The 17,331-nt window shown below is 55.4% G+C and overlaps 2 protein-coding genes across 2 annotated transcripts in view; both read right to left on the bottom strand.

The window, feature by feature from the left end:
* The window catches only part of LOC123521987 (spectrin beta chain, non-erythrocytic 4-like), a 7,495-nt gene extending 7,124 nt beyond the window's left edge, over positions 1 to 371 (bottom strand). The window contains exon 1 of the mRNA XM_045292703.1: positions 367 to 371. Coding sequence (XP_045148638.1) covers positions 367 to 371 — 5 coding nt within the window. The remainder of the gene's footprint in view (positions 1 to 366) is intronic.
* Positions 236 to 17,331, bottom strand: part of LOC101645657 (spectrin beta chain, non-erythrocytic 4) — a 54,047-nt gene continuing 36,951 nt past the window's right edge. Inside the window, exons 8-17 of the mRNA XM_004710499.2 lie at positions 13,933 to 14,157; positions 12,896 to 12,985; positions 8,421 to 8,699; positions 8,210 to 8,340; positions 7,412 to 7,616; positions 4,957 to 5,337; positions 2,528 to 2,772; positions 1,487 to 1,625; positions 1,293 to 1,377; positions 236 to 704 (exon numbers count right to left, since the gene is read on the bottom strand). Of these exons, the coding sequence (XP_004710556.2) occupies positions 463 to 704; positions 1,293 to 1,377; positions 1,487 to 1,625; positions 2,528 to 2,772; positions 4,957 to 5,337; positions 7,412 to 7,616; positions 8,210 to 8,340; positions 8,421 to 8,699; positions 12,896 to 12,985; positions 13,933 to 14,157 (2,022 nt within the window). The 3' untranslated portion in view covers positions 236 to 462. The remainder of the gene's footprint in view (positions 705 to 1,292; positions 1,378 to 1,486; positions 1,626 to 2,527; positions 2,773 to 4,956; positions 5,338 to 7,411; positions 7,617 to 8,209; positions 8,341 to 8,420; positions 8,700 to 12,895; positions 12,986 to 13,932; positions 14,158 to 17,331) is intronic.

The following is a 17,331-nucleotide window of genomic DNA, read 5'->3' on the forward strand; positions in this document are numbered from 1 at the left end:
CAGGTGGGCGGGCAGGCCAGGCCGGGCTGCCTCATCACCAGCCCAATAGGCCTACAGGTAGGGGTCTGCCCTGGACTAACTTCTTATCACGGTCCTGAGATCTCTCACTTTAGATCAGCGGTTCTCAACCTGTGGGTCGCGACCCCTTTGGGGGATCCAATGACCCTTTCACAGGGGTCGCCTGATTCCTAACAGTAGCAAAACTACAGTTATGAAGTAGCAACGAACACGAGGAACTGTATGAAAGGGTCGTGGCATTAGGAAGGTTGAGAAGCACTGCTTTAGAATTATAATCATCCTTCACTCACCAAGGCTCTCATCAGACGCTCTCCACACCCCAGGTGGGGGACCCACTCTTTAGGTTACCTCATAGTCCCCCATCCCAGCCAGGATGCCTTCTGCACCGTCATTGGCCACAGTCTGTCCCCAGCCCAAGGCTTTGCCCCGGCTGCTGTGTCTGCCTTAGATGGGGAGAGGGAGGGGCGGGGCAGAATCTAGGACGCTGACCGTGGTCAGGCGCCGCAGGGCACTGAATCGTTCCTCCCAGGCGGCGGCCGCCTTGCGGAAGGCTTCGTGCCGTCGGATGAGCTGCTCCACTTCGTCCACGCTGCTGCCCAGCTCCCGGCTCTGCAGCAGCGGCTCCTGGGCCGTCAGCCAGGCGTCGGCCACCACCGCCTCCTGGGCGAACTGGTGCACCTCCAGCACTGAGGGGAGACAGGCGGGCGAGGGCGCTGGGGCTGGGGGCCCTGAGGTAGTGGCTTTCTCTGCTCTGGGTCTCCACGCCCCACCCCAATCCTGCCAGCTCCCTCCTTGAGCCCTCTCCCCAAACGCACTGCCATCCATCCAGTTCCAATCCATAGGGAACCTACAGCCCAGGGCAGAAACGCCACAGTGGGTTTCGGAGATGAGAATCCTTACAGGAGTTGACAGTCTTGTCTTTCTCCCTAGCTTTGAACTCCCGACTTCGAAGTTAGCCCAACGTATAACCCACTATGCCACCAGGGCTAACCTGCCAGAGCCTAGGTGACTCTAAGCTCCCCTCATCCTGCTGACCCTGCTGGGCTCTGCAGGTGGGGCTATGCCTGGGGTGCAGGTTCAGCCCCAAGGTGACTGCCACTCATTCAGCGGCAAGACAGCCTCCCTGTGCCCCACCCTGTTCAGGCTCTTGTGACTTTCCACCAACAGGTTTCCTTGAACTTGAAACCCAGTGTCACCTCCGGACCCTGCCCCTAGGGGGCAGCCTGTGTCCCTGTACCTCAAGCCACGTGCGTCCAGGAAGGGGGGACACTCACTCTGCTGCAACCACTCCCAATGGCGGTCCCATTTGTCAGACACGTCTTCCCTCTTGGCGACCAGCTTGTCCAGCTGCACCTGGATCTGAGAGGGGCAGGTGGGCAGCAGCGGCATCAGGGCGGTGTGTGCCTCTGGCTCCCACCCCAACCAGCCTGAGGGGGAGCAAAGCAGGCTCCGGGGCACCCCTCCCCACCTCATCAGCCATGGTTCCCTTATTGGACAGTAGAGAGTGACCCAGCTCCTGGCAGGCGGTCAGCTCCGGCGTCCGAGCCTCCAGCTCCGTCTTCAGTCCCTGGTGGTAGTTCATGAGCACCTCCACCGATGACACATCCCTGTGGTGGGCAGCGGGCGGTGGCCTCTGAGTCCCTCGGCCCACCCCACAGACACAACTCGTGATGAGACTGGGGGTCCGTGCCACAGAGGCCCACCCACCTTTCTCACCAGGTGCCAAAGGCCCAAGGGGGTCTTGCAGTAGCTCAATGGCTCCAGCTTTCCAGAGTGCTAAAGCCACACCTCTAGATCACCTTCCGGGACATCGACATGGGGTTCCCCTAACTTTCAACAGAGCTACAACAACCCAAGACGTGGGACGTGTCATCAGGAGAGACCAGTTCTTGGAGGAGGGCCTTGTGCTTGGTAAAGTTACAGGGGCGGCAAAAAAGAGGGAGACCCTCAGCGAGATGGGCTAACACAGCGGCTGCAAAAATGGGCTCCCAGCACAATAATTGTGAGGATGGCCCAGGCCCAGGACAGGGGAAGCTTGCTGTCCTCAAGTTGATTCTAACTCAGAGTGACCCAACAGGACAGGAGAGGATGGCCCAGAGAGTCCCCAAGGCGGCAATCTTTCCGAAGCAGGCGAGATTGCCTCATCTCTCTCCTGCACAGGGCCTGGTGGATTGCAACCCCTGACCTTCCCATTAGCGGCTGAGTGCTTCAGCCACTGAGCCACCAGGACTCAGGCAACCAGGAAGGACAGAGGGCTGGAGAATAGTCCCTCCTGTGAGCCCCTGGTGACCCACGTAAGAGGTTTTAATACACAAAGCATCTCAAAGACTGCCTGGCATGTGCTGGGCAAACCGAGGCCCAGAGAGCCTGAAAAGCATACCAAGTGGCCCCTGGCAGGGCTGCCCACGGAGTGGTCAGCTTGGGACTGGCTGCCATACACTTTCTTAGAGCCAGGGCTTGCGGAGGCTGCCCCGAGGCAGGTAGGCAGCCCAAGCAGGGTGAGGAGTACCTGGGCTTGTCTGCTGCCCCGATCTGGCTGGCGATGCCGTTCATCCAGGAGAGCAGGTCCCGGGCCTGGCTGTGGAAGCGCAGGGCATCGGCCGTGGAGCTGACGTGCAGGCGGGCGTCCTCGCAGGCTGCCAGCAGCTCCTTCCAGCCCTGCAGCACTTCCTGCTCCCGGCTGGCGATGGCCTCCGCATGCTCGCCTGCGTACACCGTCCGCAGCTGGGCCGCCCCCTCCTGCAGCTGCCGGACCTGAGGGGCATGCAGGGTCCGCCACGGGCCCTCCGTGGGGCCCGGGCTCTGTCCCCCACCCCCACTCTCGCTGGTTAGCTCCAGAGCCACAAGAGGTAAGGAATCTGGGCTCCAGGGATCCCATAACTGATAGCCTGATTGCGCTCGGATTCTTCTGCGTTCTTTTACCAGCGCTTTTCAAATGACTTCTTAGAAAAGGCAGCAGCTCTCTTCCATGTCTGCCGGCTGGCTTTTCTTAGACTTGTCTACTTCCTGATTCCTTAGAGTCTAAATACCACGTTTCTTTTAGTCTCCAGCCTGGTTTCTTCAGTGAATTGGGGCCTTATTTCTATTGCACCTATGATTTATCCCCCCACCCCCCAGGCACCTAGCCTTGAGTTCACACTACTCACCTTCTCACTTCTTTCCTAAATCTTCTCCTCATCTGAGCTCTGTGAGACCTCCTACCCCATGTCCCTCCTTCTTTCTTACCCCAGTTTGTTTCAGCCTCCCTACCTGCTACCTAATGGCCTTCAGGCAAGCCACGCCATTCCGGCACCTTGCCTGTCTGGTTCCATGGAGTCCTCCCTGCACGTTCTAGCAGACCCACAGCTCCTGTTCCATGGTTGGTTCGGTCGCTTGATTTCTTTCAGAGTTGACACTCCCTCCAACCCGACCCACCACTTCATCGCTGTCAGCTTCTCAACCCAGTTGCTAACCATCAGCTTGTAGGAACGATCCAGAGGAAAAGAGTCTGGTTCTAGCTTCGACGAGGGCACTTCAAAAAGTTCATGGAACAACTCCATTATCTTCCAATTCCATTTCATCCATGAACTTTTAGAAGCCCCGCCTCCCTTCCCCCCCAGTATTATAACTCAAAGTCACTGCCAGCAAGTCAATTCTGACTCGCAGCAACCCTGTAGGACAGGCAGCGATGCCCCTGTGGGTTTCCAAGACTCTCCGTCTTTATGGGAGCAGAGAGCCTCATTTTGCTCCCGCAGAGTGGTGAGTAGCTTTGAGCAGCTGATCTCATGGTTAGTAGCCCAATGCGTAACCCACCAGGCCACCAGGGCTCCTTCCCTTCTGCTACAGCTGCAGCCCCATTTCCCTGCAGTCTTTGGCGGGCACTCATTCTGTTAGACCCACGCACGGCGTCATCTCCATTGGTCTCTGCAGACCCGCCCTCCACCACCCGCTCATTCCTTCCACTGCCTGGTTTCTCTGTGGACATTTCCACGGCAGCCACCATTTCTTCTGGGGAAACCATGTGACCTTTATCAGTGACCATTGTCTTCTTTCTGCCCCACGGCCACCTTCCCCCCGCCCCCCCCCCCCCCCCCCCCCCCCCCCCCCCCCCCCCCCCCCCCCCCCCCCCCCCCGCTCCCCCCCCCCCCCCGAGTCCTTTTCAGAGCCTGCCCCTGGGTGTCCAAGAGCCTCACTCTTCGTGGCCAGGAGACCCGTCCTCCATGCTCCATTCAAAACGCGGCCTAATTTCTATTCAGGGCTTCCAACTGGGGATCCCACCCAAATGAGCCAATTCAAAGTCCCTGTTCCTATCACAGCAGCCCCTCGAGTGTTGGCCCACTGCTCGATTTCTTTCAGACCGACTGCTCCAGTTTTTGTTTAACTGCCTACTTTCTGTTAGACCTACTGCTCACATGTTTTGTCCACTAAGTCCTGGTGGTGTGGCGCTTGCGCTTTGAGCTGCAATCCACAGGGTCAGCAGGTTAAAACCACCAGCCATTGCCTGGGAGAAAGATGGGCTTTCCAGTCCCGTAAAGAATCATCATCTCAGCTCATGGGGTTACTCTACGCTGGCCTAAGGAGTCGCTCTATATCGCCATCAACTCAGGCAGTGAGTTTGGTTTGGGTTTGTGCTAATTTCAATCAGACCTACAGCTTCACGGTTTGCCCACTGCCTAATTTCTACCAGACCTACCATTCAAGTTTTTGCCCACTCCTGATTTCTATCAGACCTACTACTTATGTTGTTGCCCACTGCCCAGATTCTCAGCACTAGACAAGTATTTGCTTTGCCATCATCCCAATGCCTTCCAGCTTCCTGGTTGGTTTTGACTTTTAATCTGTACCATAACCAAATTCCCCTCTGCTCTACAGCCTGGTTTGGGCCCCCTCAGCTGTCCCCAGGCCCTGGCCATTGACTCCAGGCCATCCCACCTGCCTTTCAGGTCTGCCCCACCCCACCTGGGACACGAGGAGCTGGAGGTCGTGCTCAAAGGCGCGCAGGGTCCGCTGCACCGAGCTGGCGCTGGGCTTGGGCTCCGGAGGGGCTGTCAGACGAGGCAGTCGCCTCCGTTTCTCCTCGATCTGTCCCTGAAGCTCCCGGGCGTCGCTGAAGAACTTGTGCAGCTCTCGGGAGGCGGCCAGCAACTGGGCCCTGGTGCCCATGAGCTCCAGCAGCTCGGCCCAGGACTCATTCAGTCCGTCCTTCCACTCGGCCATGGTGGCTGCTGCCGTGTGGCCGCACTCGATCAGCTCGTCCACCATCTGGTTCACCGCTGCCAGCCGTTCCCGCCCGGCCGTGCCTGTCTCGCTGGCGAACTCTGAGAATTTCTCCTGCAGCACCTGTCACCAGAGCAGGAGGCCCCCAGGGGACAGAGGTGCCAATGGTGCCACACACACCTCGGCCCCTCAACCCATCATCTTGTGGCATGTAAGAGTGATTATCACAATAGTTAAGACTTTGCTTCAGATCTCTTGCTTTTGAGGTTGCCCAGCAATCAGCGATCGAAGACTTGGCTATACTTGCGAATTCATACTTCCCTGGCCTTTTGTGACACACCTTAGACCTGCAGACATCATTTTGTCTTAGGGAATGACCATGAGTGTAATCTTTGCCTTGTGTCTAACCCTCGTTACATTCTTAAGCAGTGTTCAGTTAAAGTTCTTAACCTGTGGAAGTGACAACGATCCCGGCCGTATGTGTTAGTCTAAAAATCGTTCCTGTAGGTACTTTTTTGAAGTACTTTCTCAATAGTACTTTTGCTTCTAGACCATTGGATAGATTAATGATACTATTGCTAGAATTGGCGAACCACTCATAGAGATTATTTAAATTATTTCTCAACAAGCTGATAATGCTTTCTTGAAGGTGGACCAGATAACTATACACACACATACTTTAGATGGAAGGATGGATTTTGAACTTGCATTTCATCATGAGCCCTAATCTGGGAACAGTTATTTCTGACAATATGGTCCTGCTCAATGCTTGCCCCCGTGAAGTGATCCATGGAGAGATGTGTGCTATAGCAAGGTGTGGTGATGAAATCGGATGGTGACTGGTTATCAGCAGGAATAGAACCCGAGGTCTTAAAGGCTTGTCTTAAAATAGGCAGTGAGGCGTGAGCTAGGTCCACACAGAGGGAGAAGACCGGCCCATGTGATCCAAGGATTGTGGATGGTAGGTTCCAAGATCAGAGGAGGAAATTGTGTTGGAGTTTAAATTGTAAGCACTCAGTTTGCAGAGAATGACAGTGAAAGCCCAAAATCCATCTGCAGAATCCCTACTGGGACTAAACCTCTATTGGGCTCCTGGGGCTAGTGACCAGAGATGTGAATAGCCTTGCCTTCAGACAGAGCGCATTGGAAGATGGATGACTGCAGGTGTCCTTAGCTTAACATTTGACATATTATCAGTTCTTTTACCTTACAACCCATCTTAAATTTGTTCTGGTTTCTGCTATCTTCTGCTTTATCATAGATTGATGTTTATCTGTGTTTTATTTTGTAGTGGGGCGGGGGTTGGGTGGTTGGGTGTGATTTTCTTTGTATGAAGTCCAGGATGGGTGGATGAATGGACACAGCAGGTACAGTGATAGTTCCTTGGGGTTATGACTGGGATCTTGTAGGGGTAGTGGCGGTGGTCATGGGGAGTTCACAAGCATGGGTACGGGATGGGAAAATGTTCTAAATCAGATTTTGGTGATGATTGTACACTCTTTTAAATATATTGAAACCACTGGATGGGGAAAAACTCGTACCTATCCCCCCAAGTCATATAAACAATAAAAATAGTATGGAGCACTGTAGGAATCCCAGAATAATAATAATAATAGTAATAGTAGGAAGGCCGGGTCACTGGAGAAGGACCTCATGGTGGGTTGGGGGTCAGCAATGAAAAGGAACCACCTCGAGGAGATGGGCTGACACAGCGGTTGCAACAATGGGCTCAAGCATAGCAGTGGTGTTTCCTCTGTTGCAAGTGGGGTCGCCTAACAGCTATCACCACCCACACTGCACGTGCTGAAAACAGGCCTACACACTTTAAAAAGTCAACCCAAATCTGTGGTGTAGAACTGATTCCGACTCACAGCGACCCCGTGTGTTACAGAGAATGGTTCCACAGGGTGTTCTTGGTTGTGCTGTGGAGAAAGTGGGGGCTTTCTACTCTAGTAAGGAGTGTCTGGTGGCTTTGAACGGCTCACCTTGCAGTTGGCAGTCCCACTTGTAAGCTACTAGGCCACCAGGGTTCCCTGTGTCTGGCATGGCAGTATTGTAAACCACTTCTCACACTTCTCATTCACCACGAGGTGAATGCAGTTATTATCCTCGTATCGGGAACGGAGGAACTGAGGCTGGGAGAGCTTGAGTCGCCTATTCAGTGACCACCGACTCTCTTCTTGGGCCCAATGCTCACCGTGACGTGCTCGAAGTCCTGGCCCAGCTCTGGGGAGCCCGCGACCACCTCCTTCTCGGCGATCCAGTGCTCCAGCTCGTCCACCTGGCGGCTGAGCTGGTACAGCCAGTACTGCTGCTCCAGCCCCACGCGCCGCTCCTCGCCCAGCTCCTTGAGAGCCACGTACAGGCGGTCCACCTGAGACTGCCGCCGGCTGATCTGCTCGCTGCAAGGGCGGAAGGTAGGGTAGGGGGGCAGGATGGCGCTTCAGAGGGAGCCCCTCGGCACCTCCCAGGTGGGGTCGTGCCCCCCACCCCCGAATTCCTTTGGGATGGCCCCTGCTTTCCCAGGCTCACACCTCCTTGCTGCAAGCACAATGTGCAGGGCCCTCATTCCACAGCCCTCCCCATTCCATATCCTGCTTCCGTTTGCACCACAGAGCCCTTCCCCTGATCTGCATGGTGGTCCCCGTTCTCCTCCTTCCCACCCCTCTTCCTGGGCCCCACCTCCTAGCTCCGGGATCCAAGTCCGTGCTGTGCCTCTCTCAGACATCTCATTGCTAGTCCAAGTCTCAGAAAAGCTCTCCCATGGCCCACCTGCTCTGGACCCCAGGCGGGGCTGCCCCAGCCCCCCAACCTCATCCCGGGGGTCCTGGCTTCACTGTCCTCCCAGCCAGTCTGGAGGAAGAAGACCCTCCCCTGTACTTGGGCCCCTCCTCAGTCTGAGACATCGGTCCCCGCCCCTGCGATGAAGCAGGCACACCCCTGGGCCCCCCTCCCGTCCACAGTCCGTCTGGCCCCGCCCCGCCGGCCCGCCCACCTGTCAGGGTGCCCCATCTCCAGCAGCGCCCGGCACTGGCGCGACAGCTGCGCGATGCTTTCCTCGTAGTTCTCCACGCCCTGCTCCAGCTGCAGGTGCTTCTTGAGCAGCTGCAGGGTGCCCTGTTCGTCCTGGGGACACAGGCGCCCGTGGTGAGGGAGCTCCCCGCCCCCACCCGCCAAGGTCCCCCCGGTGCCAGCGGGCGCCGCACCTTGCCCTTGTCCTCGCTCATCAGGAGCAGCTCCTGCTCGCCCAGCCACGCCTCCACCTCGGCCATGTCGAAGTAGTATTGCTCCACCTGGAAGGCGGCGTCCAGCGCCTGCTGCCGCCGCTCGGCCGCCTCCCGCAGGCCGGCCCAGGCGCCCCGCAGCTGCTCCAGGCCGCTGCTCACGGCCTGGGCCTCCGGGCTGCGCAGAGACGCCAGCGCGCTGGCGCGCTCCAGCACCTCCTCCAGGCGCGGCCCGTGCGCCTGGATCTCCCGCCGCAGGCCCTGGGGGTGAAGGGATGGGAGGAGCGTGGCTCAGAGGCCCAGGAAGATCCCGCGCACCCCCGCGATGAGCATGCACCCCGAGATCAGAACTAGCATCCTTAGGCCGTGGGCCAGGCACCAGGGTGCGGCGTCTGGTCTAGACCGCTCATCCAGCCAACCTGCAAGTGGGACTGGGAGGTCATCCAAGAACTAGAGTCAGGAGTGGTGGGATTTGAACAGAGAACACAAATCTTGTGTGGACCACGTGTGGACAGCCTGACAGTGGAGCAGCTAGGGCGCCCAGATGGCCTAGGGGGGTTGGGTACACTGTGTCCTGCCCTTTGAGCCCACCAGCTGGATTGTTTCTGTTCCTGTAAAGATTCACAGTCTCGGCAGCCCACAGAGGCCACTCTACTGTGCCCCCTAGGGTCCCTATGCGTCGGGATCAACTTGATGGCTTTGCCTTCTCAACTCCGTCCAGCGATGCAGTCCATTCTGAACCATAGGGTGGGTCCCTCAAGCATGGAGCACAACTCCCCCGGGTGTGTGTTCCTGAGATTGAAAAGACCCGTCTCTCTCCCCTGGAGGGGCGAGTCAGTCTGGGCACTGAGCTGCTGGTGGTGAACTTAATGCACCACGCCAGGAGGGCTCCTGAGTTTGATTTGGTTAAAATGCCAACTCTGTGACAGCCTCCCTCTCAGGTGGATGGACACCCAGGGACAAGTCCTACAGACTTGCCGCGCCGTACGTGCAACACCATGTCTCGGGGGCAGGTGCACCTCAGGCCTCAGAGTAACCGCCTTGCTGTTCAATACTTTAGAGAGGTCTTGTGCAGCAGAGTTACCTATGCAACGTGTCGTGTGACTTCTGGGCTGCAGCTCCCAGGAGCATTGAATGTGCACTCCAGCAAGACGAAGTCGTTGGCAACTGCAACCTTTGGCAACTTCTGCCATTTAGCGGGACGGGCTGGTGGTGAGGGCGTTTGCTGTCTTTGCAGTTGTCAAGGCTGCAGCCCCTGCTCTTCCTCAGCAGGGGCTTCAAGTCCGCCTCCCTTGCAGCAAGCAAGGTTGTTACTAAGCTTACTGCTAAACCTGATGCATTCTTCTTCAAAGAGCCCAGCTTCTCTGATGAATTGCTCCGCATACAGACCGAATACGGACCCAACCCTGACGCACACCCTTCTTGATGTTGAACCACGCAGTCTGCCCTTGTTCTGTTCCCACACTGCCCGTTCATCTATAATGTCCTTGGGCGGGTTCTGGCTCCTAGCGACCCTACAGACAACAGGAAGAAATACCACCCGTCTCTGCACCGTCCTCACATTGTTCTGTTTGAGCCCGTTGTTGCCGCCCGCGGCGCCAAGCCACCTGGTCGAGGGTCTTCTCTCTTTCACTGCCCCGCCACTCTACGGATCATGATGTCCTCCTCCAGGGACGAATCCCTCCTGACCACATGTCCAAGGTACGTGACACAATCTCACCGTCCTGCTCTCCAAGGAGCATGCTGGCCGTACTTTTTCCAGGACAGCCCGTACCTATGGAAGGCCTGCCACCTTGCCGGGAGCCCTGAAGGTGGACATGGTCGCTCTGAGTTGGAATGGACTTGGAATGGACTCAGTGGCAGTCGCATGTTTTTTGGATTTCCCCATCCCCCACCCCCAGGTTGGCTACCTTGCTGGGTAAGGATGGGTTTGACATAATGAAGCCGTTCGTTTACTTCTCAGTTTCATTCCAGGAACCCGGAGTCATTAAAGCTGAGGCTGAGTGGCTTGCCGCTAATGCCTGGCTAGCGGGTCTGTTTGGAGACAAACCGGGTCGAACACTTAGCTGTCTGTCTGCTACCCAGTGAGGCTCAACTGTGTGCATATGTGTGTGTAGCAGGTTGTGTGTGTGTGTGTGTGTGTGTGTGTGTGTGTACATGTGTACGGGTGGAGGGCTGCTGTGGAGTGGTTTCCAACACTGAGCGGCCCCTTGGAACAAGGTAGAGTTGCTTTGCAGAGTTCCCTCCATGTTCCTCTCCCTGGGAGTGATCTCCAGGTCTTTTCTTCCGCAGAATGGTTGCTGGTGGGCTCAAACCACCGATCTCTCAGTGAGGAGCCAGGTGCTTCTTTTGGTGCCTCCAGAACTCCTCCATCACCAGTCGACTCTCAGGCAGGGATCAAATACATCTAACTGGGCGCCTGGGCCCCGGCCTTCTCGTCACATGGGCATCTGAAGGATGAGGCATGGTTGACCTGGATCCCTTTGACTGAAATGCCGGCCGACCGAGGGCGCTTCCACCAAGATAGAAGATGAGGCGGAAGAAAAACTCCAGGCTCTTTCAAGAACGGAGGCGCCCTGCCCTCACCCCCAGCACCCTTCCGTGGTCCAGTCTCCCGAGGTGGGTTTATTGATGCATTTTATTTGATGAAACAGGGATCATCTCTCTCCCCTCGGGTTATTGTGGGGGTGGAAATCCATCAGAGATGTGACCCTGAAAATCTGGAACTTGGCGCATGGCCCCAGTTGACGGGGCTCACAGCCACCCTGTGGGACAGTGCAGAACTGGCCCCTGACCGTTTCCACGGCTGTACATTTCGTACAGGAATAGATTGCCAGCTGTTTCTCCCTCTGAGAGACTGGTGGGTTCGAACCACTGACCTTGGGGTTAGCCATGTCTCATGCCTCTTCTTCTTTTATGTATTTTACTCTGGAAAAAGGGCTGCTCAGACCAAAGACCCTCTGCTAAGCAATTTGGCCACGATTGTTCTAGAAAGCCCTCTGCCTGCTTAGAGTTCAAAGCTGAGATTTTAGGGGTGCAGTTGGTCTCACTGGGCCCAGACCCTTGGAGTGGCACCCCTCTCTTTCTTCCACAGGTGCTTGGAGTTTTTTTGTTTGCTCCTTTTGCTTGTCCTTGTCCCCCTAGTCCTTAGTTTCAGTCACCGGAGCCAAACCCACTGCCCCAGTCTGTTAGGATTCAGAGCCACCTTATCAGACACTGTAAATCTTGACAGGAGCTGACAGCCTTCCATCGATTGAATGGTGGATATGAACTTCTGCCCGTGCAGTTAGCAGTGCAATGCTTACCTGACTGTGCCACTTCCGTTTTGCTTTTTCTTGCATTGGGGGGGTGGGGGGAGGTGAGGAGCCCTGGGGCTCTATCTCTGCCCTAGGTAGTTATATGATAGCAAACTCCCCCAGGAGGCTTCAGGGGTGAGCCCTTAGCTTGGGCCTAGCCAATCAGAACCGTTCAAATCCCCGTCTACCTTGATTGGCTCAGAGGTGGGCCTTTGAACCAAAATGAACCAATGAGAGTCAGTCCTAGGCCTCGCCCTGAACTCATTGGGGAGAAATTCTCTGCGACTTCGACTTGTGAGCCCTGGTGGTGTAGGGGTGATTCTTTGGGCTAATAAGCGTTAGTGCAAAGAGCTACTCTCTCAGAACTCACAGGGACAGTCTACCCTGTCTCATACGGTCACTGTGGGCAACCTAGAACCCCGTCCCAGGGAGAGGAATCATGGGAAAGTGGGTGAGGGGTGACGGAGGACGATGTAAGATATGGAAAGAATAATCTATAACTTATCAAGGGTTTGTGAGGGAGGAAGAAATGGGGAGCTGATATCAGGGGCTCAAGTGGGAAGAGAATGCTTTGAAAATGATGCTGGCGGCATATGTGCAAATGTGCTCGACACACTGGAGGATTGTGATAAGAGATGTAAGAGCCCCCAATAAAAGTTTTTTTTTTTTTAAAGAATCAGGGTTTTGGCGAGCAGGGGGTACAGTGGTGGGGAGGGGGTAAAGGGAGGCAATATCAAGGAAGAAACAGAATGCTTGAAAACTGATTGTAGTAGCAATTGTACAATTCTGCTGATGTGACTGACCTATGGAATGATATATGTGCTAACTCCCAATTAATAATAAATTATACATGTATAATGATTAATAATATTTTTTGATAAAAGGTCACTGTGGGTGGTCACCGGTCTCATGGGGTCATGATCGACTAGTGAGGGCAGTGAGTTTTTGCTTCGGAGTTTGCTCAGCCTCCTGCTCCGCTCTGTGATCTCTACTGTGGACCAAGTGGGCAGAAACCAGCGCTCCCACCAGTGGAGAGCATCATGCCAGCACCTGAGGTGGACCTGCTGCTGACCCGCCAGCCCTTCAGTGACCACTACTGGGCCACATTCTGAGGGACAGCTTGCTGTGTCCCAGCCCCGCCCTCCCCGGGGCCTGGCTCACCTGGTTCTTCTTCATGTGCTGCTGCACCGCCTGCAAACCACTGCCCCTCTCCGTCTGCATGGCCAGTGGCAGCCGCTCCTGCACCCAGGCCTGCAGAAGACACAGGTGGGGGTGGGGTGCAGGTCAGGGGAGTGTGCCCCCAAGGAACCCTGTTGGTCCCTGGCACAAAAGTCCTCCAGCTCCCAGGGCCTGCCCACGGCCCCCTGGACCTGCTCTGCTGTGCCCTCTGCACCCAGCCCAGGGCCATGCTTCCTTGGTGACCCTACACACGCAGCTCAACCTGCCAGGTCATCCTCTCCCTTCCGGTTTCAGCCCCGATGACCCCCCTCCTCCAGGAGCCCTCTCTGGCCACCCACCGCTCCCTGTAATGGACCCCACCCCATCTTCTCTGTCTGAGGACTAGCCTTTCCTCCACAGGGCTCTGAGCCCTCTCTGGATGGGCAGATGTGCACTCGGCCCAGGTCATTCCTGGGGCCCAGAATGAGCGTGCAAGGGTGACAAAAATGAGGGACAAGTCAGGAAGTGGGTGACTGGAATGAGTGGGTAACAGAATCTTCACACACACACACACACACACACACACACACACACACACAGCCCAAACTCACTGCCATTGCGTCTATTCCAATGGAAAACAACCCCCTAGGGCAGGGTAGAACCTCCCATGGTTTCTGAGACTATACTTTTTTTTTTTTTAACGTTTGCAATGGCTTTACTCTTCCATTTTCTTGAGACTATACATTTGTATGGGACGAGGCAGCCTCGTCTTTCTCCCGCGGGGAGACTCCTGGGTTCGAACCGCCGACCTTAAGGTAAGCAATTCCATGTGCTGCCCACTAAGCCACTAGGGCTCCTGGGGAGTGGGCACAGGCGTAGCAAATGAGCGGCTGAACGACTCAAGGGCGAGCTGAGTCAAGGAGTGAAAAGGATGGAAGAGAGGTTAAGACAAGGTGCCTAACGGATCCCCGGGGGGACTCTCTCAACCCCCTGGCCCCCGTGTCCCCACCCTGGCGGCCCCCCGGGGTGCCCGTGCTCACTAGTTCGTCGTCCAGGTCATGCGCCACTTGGTGCAGCTCCTTGGAGGCCAGCAGCAGCCGGCGGCGCTCCTGCAGCGGCTCCAGCAGGCGCACCAGGCGCTCGCCCACCGCGCTCTGCCGCTCGCCCACCAGCTCCTTGCTCGCGGGCTCCAGCGGCAGCGCGGCGGTCTGCGCCTGCAGCTCCCCGACCTCGCGGTACCACTCCTCCATCTGCGACTCCATGGACTGCGAGGACAGGGGCAGGGTCAGCGGGGCGCCCTCACCCCACGCCCTTCCCTCCCTAGCCCTTACGAACTCAAAACCTCACTGCCAGCCAGTTCATTCATCCCAACTCACAGGGACCCTGGAGGGCCGGGCAGCCCTGCCTCCGTGGGGTGCCGAGACTCACTCTTTATGGGAGTCCAAAACCTCGTCTTTCCCCTGCAGAGCCGCTGGTGGTTTCGAACGGTTGACCTGGAGGTCGGCAGCCCAATGTGCATTGCATGCACCACTAGGGCTCCCCGAGAGACCCTGATGGTGACCATCAAATTCAGCATCATTCCTGCCCACCCATGCTCCATCTGCTCCGGAGCAGCGAGGCCCTCCTCTGACCGGGCGGCACACTCGGCCGCTGCCTGCCACAGGGCCTTTGTTTGTGCTGTTCCTTCCACCAAGCAGGCTCTTCCTTGCCCATTAGATTTCAGTTCAGATTCTACGGGACCCTCCGAACTGAAGCAGTCTACTCAGCCATTCCTTCTGAGCAGGGCACTGCAAGGTGGCTGTGTTTGTGTTTTGTTTTGTTGTTGTTGTCAACAGAGGAGGAAACCGAGGTTCCAAGGGGTTAGGAATTTGTCCAAATGGCCAGGCGATCCAGAAGCCAAAAGAAAATACAGAGCCACCGTGATCGAAATGCTGGATGGGCCCAGGGGGCCCAGAAAGAGTGCAAAAAGGACCAAATGCACCCGCGCATCCAGAGATTCTACACATGCCACTGCACAGCTGGCGGGGAAAGATGCTACTGAGCCTGAAACAACTGGCTAGCCAGTCAGCCGGGTCTCTCTCCCTCTCTCTAATTCTAGATGGACTGGCAGCCTCGGTGGACTAAGAAGTCCCAAGGCAGTAGAGGAAACCTTTGCAAACATTAAAATCACAGGGACTCTACTTTTGACTTCATAAAGGTAATAAAAAGACTGTGCCAACCCAAATTCATAGTGGGGCTCACCGGCGGAAAGATGCAAAACCTACAAACAAAACCACCTGCAAACCCAAATCCACCACCACCCAGGCCATTCTGATCCGCAGCGACCCTGTATGGGGTGTAGTGGTTGCTGGCTGAGCTGCTAACGGCAGGATCAGCAGTTTGAAACCACCCGCTGCTCCTCGGGAGAGAGAGGGGACTTTCTGCTCCAGTAAACAGTTAGTCTCGGGAACTCGCAGGACGTCCTGTCCTGTAAGGTTTCTATGAGTCAGCATGGACTCTGTGGTAGGGAGTTTGGTTTTGATTTGTGGATTTCTGAGGCTGTAAGTCTTCATGGGAGCAGAACGCCTCATCTGTCTCCTGCAAAGTACCTGGTGGGTTTGAACCGCTGACCTTGTGGGGCCTTAAAGAGTTTGCAGATGAGGTCCATGCTCTCTTGATGCTATTCTCCCATGAACTGCGTGGAGCCCCCTGGTATGGGGTACACATCAGAATCAGGAACGCGTTTCTTTAACCATCGAATGACCTCCCCCCCACCCCAACCATCTATTCGGCTTCTGTAATTTTCAAAGTTTGTCACCATCAGACAAGGCTGTCTTGACTTGTGTGTTTCTTATTGGTCTCCTCTCCCCTAGTTCCCGACGTCCTGGCCACCCCACCAGGGGCTACCTCACATCCACCGTTGTATCCAAGTATCTAGAAGAGTGTGATTTGTTAAACAAATGCATGAAGGGCTGTCATCAAGTAAGGAAAGAAAGGACGGGTGCCCCACAGAGACACGGGCGTCGGAAGGGAACAGGCAACACACGCAAAACGAAACAAGCACCCAGGAAGTTCCCAGTCTCAGGAACCTGCCAGAAGCGGCAGGGGAAAGAAGACGGCCACGTCTATTCATCAGACCGGCAGACGTGGAAAAGACTGACGCTATCTCGTGCCGGCAAAGACCGGGAGCTGGCCACAGCCACTGTCGGAGGTGTAAATTGCAGAGCCTTCTGAGAAGGGAATTTGGCAGGTCCCATCACGATGGAAAATGTGCACAATCTTCAGTCCGGAACATCACTTCCACTTCGAGGAAAACAGCCTTCAAAAAACACTGGCGTCTGATCAGAGCACACGGGAACAAATGAACGGGGCGGAAGAGAGAGTGGAGCACATCCTGGCCCACCAGGCCTGGAGGACGATATCCCTGCTCAGAGTGGCCACTGCACACAGAGGACCATATGGCCAGTCCCACTATGAGACATGACATCCCTCACTGACCCATAGCCCTACGGGGGACAACACTGGAGACACAGTGTGGGAATTGCGCCGGATCTGACCCCACCACACTGAGGCAAAACACTAAGGGCGTGCAACAGAGCAGCAAGGGGAGCAGACGCCACCGGAAAACACTCCTAAAGGTCAACAAACCTTGAACTATTCACAGGCTTTTCTCTTTTTTTGGTCATTTGTTGTTATTGTCATTTTGTTTTCTTTTGTGGTTTTGTTTTGCTCTGTCTTGTTTTTTTGTGTGTATATTATCCCTGCAGGTCTATCTCGATAAGATAGGCAGAGATAAACAATCTGAAGGAGAAAACAACAGGACCATGGTTCCGGGAGTCGGGGGGGGGGGGTAGACATGGGGGAGGTGGGGGAAAGGAAATAGTGCTAACCAACCCAGGAACAAGGGAACAACAAGTGATCCAAAATCAGTGGCAAGGAGGGTGTAAGAGGCCTGGTAGGAACTGGTCAAGGGCAATGTAAACCAGAGGAATTACTGAAACGCAAATGAAGGCTAAGCATGATAGTGGGACAAGAGTAAAGTAAAAGGAAATAGAAGAAAGAACTAGGAGGCAAAGGGCATTTATAGAGGTCTAAATAAAGGCATGTACATATGTAAATTGATGATGGGGAAATAGATCTATATACATATATTTATAGGTTTAGTATTGAGGTAGCCGATGGACATTGGGCCTCCACTCAAGTACTCCCTCAACGCAAGAACACTTTGTTCTATTAGGCATTCCATGATGCTCACCTTCCCAACATGATTGCTGAAGACAAAGCAGGTGCATAAGCTAATGTGGTGAAGAAAGCTGATGATGCCCAGCTATTAAAAAATATAGCATCTGGAGTCTTAAAAGGCTTGATGGTAAACAAGCAGCCATCTGGCTCAGAAGCAAGAAAGCACATGTGGAAGAAGCACACCAGCCTGTGTGATCACGAGGTGTCGAAAGGATCAG

Source organism: Echinops telfairi, unplaced genomic scaffold (genome assembly GCF_000313985.2).
Source record: "Echinops telfairi isolate 266 unplaced genomic scaffold, ASM31398v2 ScPeMD7_655;HRSCAF=1070, whole genome shotgun sequence".
Lineage (NCBI taxonomy): Eukaryota > Metazoa > Chordata > Mammalia > Afrosoricida > Tenrecidae > Echinops > Echinops telfairi.